At 60.9% G+C, this 8981-nt stretch overlaps 1 protein-coding gene across 3 annotated transcripts; it reads left to right on the top strand.

The window, feature by feature from the left end:
• Positions 1-2483: 2483 nt before the first annotated feature.
• LOC121676322 (alpha-1-microglobulin/bikunin precursor) lies at positions 2484-8030 on the top strand. Of its 3 annotated transcripts, none has more exons than XM_042052670.1 (10): positions 2484-2676; positions 3298-3440; positions 3729-3805; positions 4292-4405; positions 5012-5113; positions 5765-5802; positions 6226-6304; positions 6390-6557; positions 6712-6888; positions 7497-7734. In XM_042052670.1, the coding sequence occupies exons 1-10, from the start codon at positions 2563-2565 to the stop codon at positions 7544-7546; spliced, it is 1062 nt and encodes a 353-aa protein (XP_041908604.1). In that variant the 5' UTR covers positions 2484-2562; the 3' UTR covers positions 7547-7734. The 3 variants fall into 3 exon arrangements, with proteins under 3 accessions (XP_041908604.1, XP_041908607.1, XP_041908605.1); XM_042052671.1 differs by lacking the exon at positions 7497-7734 and adding an exon at positions 7890-8030 and having other exon boundaries at positions 2485-2676; XM_042052673.1 differs by lacking the exons at positions 6712-6888; positions 7497-7734 and adding an exon at positions 7890-8030.
• Positions 8031-8981: the final 951 nt, after the last annotated feature.

Here is an 8981-nt window from a genome sequence, read left to right as displayed (position 1 = left end):
CGCAGCGAGAAGGACACAAAAAGCCGACGCACGTGAGGGTGGAGGCTGCGACCCGGCGCGGCGGAGCAGCATCTGCACGGCCGGGCAGCCGAGCGGCGGCTCGGGCACCGGGCGAGCGCCGGGACGGGGACAGGGCGGCATCGCCCCCCCGGCATGCATGGGAAGGGCTCCCGGGGTTTTGGGGTGGAGGGACCAGGCAGGGAAGAGCCGTGCAGACAGACACGTGTGGGCAGATGTGTCCCCACATCTCCGGGCACGGAGATGCCTGGTTGATGTTTCTGGCTGGAGACGCAGAGACCAGGCGGCTCGGAGCACGCAGGGGACATCCAGTGGCACACTGACACCCAACCCGAGGGTGCTGACACAGCTCCCAGGTGGACATAGGACTGTGCCATCTCCACTTGGAGATGCTGCTCCAAGTGCCACCCCAGTCAGGTGGAGGTTCCGCCTCTGCACCCGCACAGCCATCCCCAGGGATGTCCCAGAGAACAGCTCTGGGGAACCAGCTACCCCAGCTGCCCTCTCACTCTGCCATCCATCCCTCTTGCTGTCCCATGTGCCCAGATGTGGCTGAGCACCAGTCTTGACACACAGGCCATCACGGGTTGCTGCCACCCATCAGCAGCCCAGCAGTGCCACACTGGCAGCTCGGCAGCTGCCCTCCAGCTCTGATGGGTGATGAGTGCCAAGGGACAAACTGGGAGAGGACACGAGTGCCAGGGCCAAAGATGGAGCCAGTCCCATCCTGCCTCCATCAGGGACATCTCTGTGCAGCCTTCCCCAGGCCTCCTGTGAGCCGGGGAGGATTTGGGCCTCTTGCAGCCTTCAGATTTGGGTTGCACTTCCTTTCCCAGTCCAGCCTTGTCTCCCTTTGCTCTGCCCTTTGCTGAACACTCAACTTTCCTGTGTGAGGAGCATCAGAGATGTGCTCCCAAGCACTCCATGACCCACGGGACACAAGGCAGTGTCTTCTGAGGTTTCCGTGGTAACTATGTCCTCTTGCAAGTCATAGAATTCCCGACTGGTTTGGGTTGGAAGGGACCTTAAAGTTCATCTTTTTTCTACCCCCTGCCATGGGCAGGGACACTTTTCATTATCCCAGGTTGCTCCAACCTCCATCCAGCCTGGCCTTGGACACTTCCAGGGATCCAGGGGCAGCCACAGCTTCTCTGGGCACCCTGTGCCAGGGCCTGCCCACCCTCACAAGGAAGAATTTCTTCCTAATATCTAATATAAATCTCTCCTCTTTTAGTTTAAAATAGTTGCCCCTTGTCCTATCACTGTCTGCCCGTGTAAGAAGTCACTCTCCCTCTTTTACAAGCCTCCTCTTAATACAGCCTTCAGCGGTGCCCATCGCTGCCCGGGAAGGGGGCAGGGGGACTCAGGGAGGACCCCCGCAGGAAGGGAGGCTCAGGGAGACCCTCCAGCCGCCCGCGACTGCGGCGGGGCCGGACGGGGCTGTCATTCCTTACCGTCGGCTGCCACCTAGTGATGGAGGGACCGGGGCAGCGGGGACCCCCGGCTTGGGGGCTGGAGCCCAGGGCTTTGCTGAGCCGGGGCCGCTCCTCCGGAGAGGGCAGGCAGGGCGAGGAGGAGGGGGACTACCGAAGGCATCTGTGCCGCAGCTCCGCGTCTGCCCCGCGCTCCCGGCACACCGGGATGCGGCAGGAAGATCTGTCCGTGGACACGTCCGGGCTGTCTGTGCCAGAACCACCGCTACTCGCAGCCCCCGTGCCCGGGCAGCAGCACCCGCCGGTCCTTGTGCAAGGGTCCCTCAGCGACCGCGGGCAGCGGAGGGTGAAAGTCCGGCTGACTTCTGCCAGTGTGCCGCCAGCTCTGGCCCTTCTCCACAAACACTGGGCCGTGGCCACCTGGAGAGGGGCTCCTGCCCTTCGCTCTGTTTACAGTTTCCCTCGGGCTGTTTGGTTTCAGTTAATCATCCCACGAAGGCAAACACTGCTGGGAAGGATTGAGGATGGCCCAGCACTTCCCTCTCCTCCCGGCTCAGGGACCCTCGGCTGTGGGATTGGTCACACCCAGCCGGATCCTGGATGTTGGCCATCAGCTTGGGACTGCCTGGAAGCGGTCCAAAAGGGGAGCAGGAAACTCTGTTCCCTATGGACACTGATTAGGCAGCCTGGGGCAAGCGCTGGGCACCCCTCAGTCCTCTCCTCACGACAGAGTCAGGCTGCTCCGTCAGGGCTGGGGCTCTTTGTAGGATGACAGAGCAGGAATATGAATCCCAACACAGAATAAAGGAGAAAGACATCTCCTGGCCCCATGGTGTAGGGACAGGTGAGGGTGAGGAGCTCAGCCTGGTGTGGCTGGGAGGGTGCTCATCTCCACTCCTGCACCCCACACAGCTCCCTGCAAATCCCCCCCACCGCCAAGGGCAGTGGTGCTCCTCGTGCCGTACACCCCTCCTCCCCCGGCAGCCCCCCCGCAGGCTGGCTGGCCCCGCTGGCCCTGGTCTGAAGGTCACAGTGCTGCACAGTGGGGGCAGCGCAGAGTCCGGGATCCCACTGGAGTGCTGAGGCTCAGAGCACTCTGAAGCCGCCAGCCATGATTATTTGGGGTCTCCTTTCCCTCCTCCTCCTCCTCACTGTGGCTAATGGAACCCCCATCGGAGACCAGGGGGAAGATATCCAAGTGCAGGAGAATTTTGAGGCTGAGCAGGTAATGGCAGCTTGTGGTCCCTTAATTCTGGGGGCAAAAGGGATGGGGTAAGCTTTCTTTCATTTTCCTCCAGAAAGAAGGGCAATACTGCCCACACCCAGGCCAGGCTGTGCCAGACAGGCATCGGCAGCTTGGCACTCCCTGGGTGCTGCTCAGGGGGTGCCAGCCTTCGGGGTGGGTGGCCTCATCCTGGCAAACCCCAGGCAGGGCAGCTGCAGTCCGAGCTCCCGGGCAGGTGGGTCCCATGGGATGTCTGTGGCTCAGCATGCAGGATTTCTGTGGGATGCAGGCTGCCTGGGAGATCCCCCACAACGCGCCCTGTCCCCTGCCAGGCTTCATACAGCCCTGCACGTGTGCCCAGGTCCGGGTCCCACCGGCATACATGAGGGAATGCCAGCCTGATGCCTCCAGCCCTGCCTTGTAGTCAGGGAACCAAGGAAAATCCCGCTCAGTGCTGATACTCTTCCCAAATTCTGCAGCAGCTCTGGCCTCTGCACCCAGCATCATCACCTCCCAGTTTCTCCCTGGGTCAGGAATATTTCATTTCTGCACAAAGCCAGGAGGTGTCCCACCTTGGTGAGGAGGGCCCGTGGTGGAGACGTCTCTCTCTTGTCCCTGCAGATGTACGGGAAGTGGTTCGACGTCGCCATCGGCACGACCTGCAAATGGATGAAGAACTACAAGGACAAGTTCAGCATGGGCACACTGGTGCTGGGCCCCGGCCCCAGCGCCGACCAGATCAGCACTGCCAGCACCAGGCTGCGGTATGGGGCACTGCTGGGGCACTGCGGGAGGGGCTTGAGCCTCCTCCAAAGCCACCCCACCCAGGGGTGCTCCCTCTCCCAGGGGCTGGGACAGACACGGGGGCTATTTGCTCTGCCTGGCATCCGAGCCCTGAGGAGGGGATGGATTGAGCTCAAACACCCAATGCCTTGGGCAGGGCAGTTTCAGGGATCCTGCACCATGGCCTCGGTGCCCCAGACATGATTTTTATGCCAAAACCAGGGGAAACAATCCCTCCAAGTAGCTGATTGTTTTCTTCCTCCCTCCAGGCAAGGCGACTGCACGCAAGTCTCAGGGGAGTACCAGAAAACCAGCACCCCTGGCAAATACACCTACTACAACCCCAGTGAGTTGGGTTGAGGCATGGCTGGGAGATGGGGACCAGCTCTGGGGACAGCTGGTGGAGGGAGAAGGGGCTCAGGAGAGCAGGGTTCAGAGGCCACTCCAGAGTTTGGGTATTTCCAGCCAAAGTACAGAGTAAAGCTGCAGGGAAAGGGCTGTTTGAGCACTGTCCCTGCATAGCCACAGGAGGATGAAATGTTGCAGCAGGTCGCTCCTGTCCGCAGGGTCCCAGCTGGGGCAGGTTCCTACCAGCCACACTGCAGGAGCGTTAGTGATATGTCAGTTGTCTGCAGCTCTTGGTTTCCAATGCCCTCAGCTAAGAGGCTGATGAGCCTAAATGGTGTCATGGCTGTATCTGAGTTTGCTTCCTAAAAATCATGGTTTTTTAATCAGATGCCTGATTTCAGCCCCCAGCTTTGAGGCTGTCCTACACTGCTCCATCTCGCTGAGAGGGGCAGGAATGACATCTCTGTGTCTCTGTCTCACCCAGAATGGGATGTGTCTATCCAGTCCTATGTGCTCCGTACCAACTATGAAGAATATGCTGTCATTCTGATGAAGAAGAAAAGCAGTTTTGGTCCAAGCACCACCCTGAAGCTGTATGGTATGTCTGGCCATGGCACTTGAGGGCAAGCAGGCTCTGGGGTGGACCAGCACAGCTCAGAAACACCACCCAACCATCTCTCAGCTCCATTAGCCTTGAGGGACCTGACCATGGGCTTTGGAAATGGTGGCTTAGACCAGCTCATCTTTGGCATGGCAGAGGCAGAGTCTCATGGCTCCATGAGAGCCACATCAGTCAAGGAACATCCAAAGCAGCATGGCATTTGGGATGAAGGTGGTGATACCTGCTTAGAGGAAACCCAGCCCTGGAGTGGCAGGAGAGGCTGTCTTCCGTGATTAAGAAACATTAAACCCACTTTGTCCAAGCCCTTGGTCGAGGCTGCTCAAGAACAACAGGCTGCCCAGGGAAGTGGTGACATCACTGTCCCTGTCAAAAAAACATGCAGATGTGGAGCTTAGGGACATGGTTTAGAGTGGACACAGCAGTGCAAGGTCAATGGCTGGGCTCGACCTTTGCTTCCCTGATTGGATGCTGGGAAGGAGCAGGAGGCTGATATTGCACCTGCCTGCAGCCACCTGGGCCCAGTGGGTGCTTGGGGGCTGCACTCCCACACCAACCCCACTCACAGCCCATTCTCTTCCCCAGGGAGGAGTCCGGAGCTGCGGGAGGACCTCGTTGAGTCTTTCCATCAGCTGGCTCTGGAGATGGGCATCCCCGAAGACTCCATCTTCATCCTGGCCAACAGAGGTAACCTCCCACGGGGCATGCACCTCTCTCTGTCAGAGCACTCCAGCTGCTCCTTCTTGGTCTGCCAAGCTGGGGAGATGGGGGATGGTCAGCAGGGAGGGAGGAGAGACAAATGCTTTGGTAGCATGGGATGAAAAGGAAATAAGGCCATGTATCAGTCAGGATTCCACCAGAGGAATCAGCTTCCAGTCAGAGGGGTTCGTGCTGGGCTGTCAGGTCAATGCAACCACACCACTGTGCTGGGATGAGGGCATGGGACACTCATGACTGGTCCCCAGGCTGGGTGCTGCCAGCACCTGTGAGGCTCCTTGCTCAGGCTGGGGTTTAGAAGGGGCTAGCATGATGGAGGGGGTGTGTGTGTGTGTGTGTGTGTAGGATTTTAGGGGGATACAGGGGGGATGTGGGGATTTTAGGTGGATCCGGGGGGGGGTGGGGACTTCAGGGAGATGGAGGGAGGTATGGGGGTTTTAGGGTGGCACTTCTATGAGCGGGAGGTGGAAAGGAGAAAGAGGGGAAGAACGTTGGGTGGAACAGGTAGGGTGGCCCCTTGCCCAGGGTCCTGCATGTGCACAGTGCTGGACTCACTGAGGTGAGGTTGTCAGGGCACCTCTCCTCTCACACTGCTCTTCTTCTCTCCTGCTCCCGGGCCAGGTGAATGTATTCCTCAGGAGACTGAAAATGCTCCCCAGGTGAGTGGCCAGCTGGGACCTTCTGAAGTGGATCAAGGCCAGAGACATCCCTTCCAAGCCAAACTCACTGGAGATCAAGTGTCCAGGGAGAAGGCTCCATGGGCAGGACGTTGTTTGGGCAGTGGCTCCACACACCATGGAGGCACATCCCCAGCATGAGGCATGACTGGGGCACTTTGGGTGTCTTCATCCACAACCTGGGATTGTGGACCCCACCCTGGAAGAGTACAGGGCTGGGAAGATCACGAGGTGTGGAGGGATCACATCCTGCCCACCCAAGATCAGTGACTGGAGACGTGCTGGGAGCACAGAGGGCTGGAGCCTGAGGTGCCCCTGACACAGCCCACCGTGGGGGCAATGGGGTGGGCAGCAGGCCCCACAGGCAGGGACTGATGGCAGCTCTGTGCTTCCTTACTTGTGCAGAGGGCACGCAGAGCAGTCCTGCCCCTGGAGGAGGGCTCAGCCGCAGGACCCCTGCCCACTTACATTGGAAATAAAGAAGGTAGGTCCCAGGGGAGGGGGCTGCATCGGGACCCCCCTGCCCCTCACTCCCGTTTGCCTGTGACCCATGGTGTGCTGGTCCACAGACTCGTGCCGGCTGAGCCGGGACCCCGGGCCCTGCAGCGGGATGCTCTCCCGCTTCTTCTACAACTCCTCCTCCATGGCCTGTGAAACCTTCCTCTACGGAGGCTGTCTGGGCAACGGCAACAACTTCTACTCAGAAAAGGAGTGCCTGCAGGCGTGCCGGACCGAGGGTGAGAATCCTGGCTGGCCCGGGGCACTGGAGGTGCCTTTGCTGAGGCATCACAAAGGGTCTGAGCATTGCCTTGGATGCCACATGTCCGGCATCCATGTGGGAGGTGTGGGGGTCCCTGGAACCCCTGCCTCACACAGCTCCTGTCCCTGCAGCTGCCTGCAGGCTGCCCATTGTCCCGGGTCCTTGCCAGGCCCTGGTGACGCGCTGGGCCTTCGATGCAGCCCAGGGCAAGTGCATCACCTTCAGCTATGGGGGCTGCAAGGGCAACGGGAACCAGTTCTACTCGGAGAAGGAGTGCAAGGAGTACTGCGGGGCTCCTCAGCTGGCAGGTACTCCCCCTGTCCCCTACCCCAGGGCAGCAGCCTGCACCACCTCCTGTCTGGGTCTGCCTGGGGGGAGGACAGGGCTGTCCTGGTTCTGGATGGGTCTGTCCTGACTCTGGATGGGTCCATGGTGGGCCTGGGATGGGTTTGTCATGGGTTCAGGATCAGTCTGGCTCTGGATTGGTTTTGTGCTCTGCCTGGGATGGGTCAGTCTGGGTCAGGATGGATCCAGGATGGGTGTGTCCTTGGCCTGGGATGGGTTTGTCATGGGTCTGTGGTAGGGGTGGGATGGTTTTGTGCTGTGCCTAGGAGGGATCTGTCCTGGGTGGGGAATATGGCCGTTAACCCACAGACAGCATGGCATAGCAAGGCTCGGCAGGCTGCAGACATGCTGAGGCCATGACTGAACTTCAGCATGGTCTTGATGGAAGGGGGAACGTCCCCAGGCAGGTCGGGGTGCAGTGGGGAGCAGTGGAGGTAACAACCCCTGGGCTGAAAGATTTGGGGGTGTGGGAACCCTGACACCAACTAAGGACCAACCCAGAGTCCCTGTCGGGGGTGTGACACCTGCCAGGCCCCCCAGCTCCAGCCAGTGCAGGGGTTTCCATGACCAGGTTGTCAAGAGTGTGGCAGAGGAAACCTTCCTGCAGAGAGGGCTGACTGAGGCATCTTCCACCACATCCAGCCCTGGGCGAGCCTGCTCCCAGCAGGGCAGGAGCTGGGGACTTCGCCTGACCCCATGCATGTGAGACAGAGCCCGTCTTAGGGCAGAACCCATCTTTTATAATCCCTGCCAGCAATATAAAGTACATTAATGCCACCATGGCGGCTGGTGGGACATGAGGTGCAGGACAGCACATGGGTGTGCACAGAGGGTCTGGACTGCTGCCCTCATCCATCACTGCTGGCAGGGACAAAGTGGCAAGCAGCACCCATCGTCTGTGACTGCAGGGTGATGAGGGGTCCGGGGGCTCTGTCCATCACCTGCTGTGTCTCTCCACTTGCAGAGGATGAGGAGTTTCTGCATCTCTCGAACTGATGCGGGCAGAGGATGAGGGGCCGGCACCCAGCACCAGGGTCCCGCAGGACGGTGCTGGCAGCTGTGGCAGCACGGGAGATGCCTCCAGCAGTAAATGTCCCTAATGTGACCGAAGAGCCCAGTGTCCATCCTCAAGCCGGCGGGGAGCAGGGTGGGGGGCGCAGGAGGGGCCCTCTCTGGCCTCCCTGGTGGGGTGTCCCCACCTCTGTGGGGTCACTGGGTTCTCCCCACTGCGTCTCTGCCCCTTCCTCAGGCCGCTGCCCACGCAGGGCCGGGAGGCACCGAGAGGCGCAGGGGGTCCCGCTGGATGCGGTCCAGCCCCCATTTCCCAGGGGATGGGGGTGGGCTGCCGGGAAGGGGACAGCAAGGGAGGGAACAAGTCTCCGTAAAGGTGAATGATTGCAGCTGGCTCCGGGTCACGGTGGGACCGGGGAGAGCTGTGTGTGGCCGAGATGGGGGGCACGGGCATGGGGCAGTCACGGGGATTTTATGGGGTTTGCAGCATGGGATTACGGGGTGTCAGAGAGGACCCTGAGGGGTCACAGAACAGAGTTACGGGATTATGAGGGTCACGGGGAAATGGGGCTGGCACAGGAGCCGACAACATGGGTTATGAGAGTCCCAGTGGGTACAGGGGTCTCGGGAAGGGATTAGAGGTGTTTTGGTCCCAGGAGTGCTGCGGTGGCCTCGTGTGGGGTTATGGGGGTCACGGGTGGGGGGCTGTAAAGCTGCCGGGAGGGGATCGCGAGGATCTTGGGGGGCTGTGGGGGTCCGAGGAGGGCACGGCCGGGGTTGTGGGGGTTACGCTGCTGGGTGGGTTGGGCTACACTCGGCTTTCGAGAGGGTGACAGGGGGAGTTCCCGGGGGTCCCCGCGGCGACCGCGTTCCGCGCCCTTCTGTCCCCCGCCGGCCTCCGTACCCGCGCCGCGCGTGCCCCGGCCCCCCGCGGTGAGGCGGAAGAGGCAAGATGGCGGCGGCGGGAGCCCCGCGCCGCCCCCGCTCCCCGCGCCCGGCCCCCGGCACCGGCCCCCGGCGGGGTTGAGCGGCCCCGGCCCCCCCG

Source organism: Corvus kubaryi, unplaced genomic scaffold (genome assembly GCF_017639235.1).
Source record: "Corvus kubaryi isolate FWS band 111438036 unplaced genomic scaffold, C.kubaryi_AGA036_p1.0 78, whole genome shotgun sequence".
NCBI lineage: Eukaryota > Metazoa > Chordata > Aves > Passeriformes > Corvidae > Corvus > Corvus kubaryi.
The sequence above is the reverse complement of the archived record's forward strand: the minus strand, read 5'-3'. Positions and strand labels throughout refer to the sequence as shown.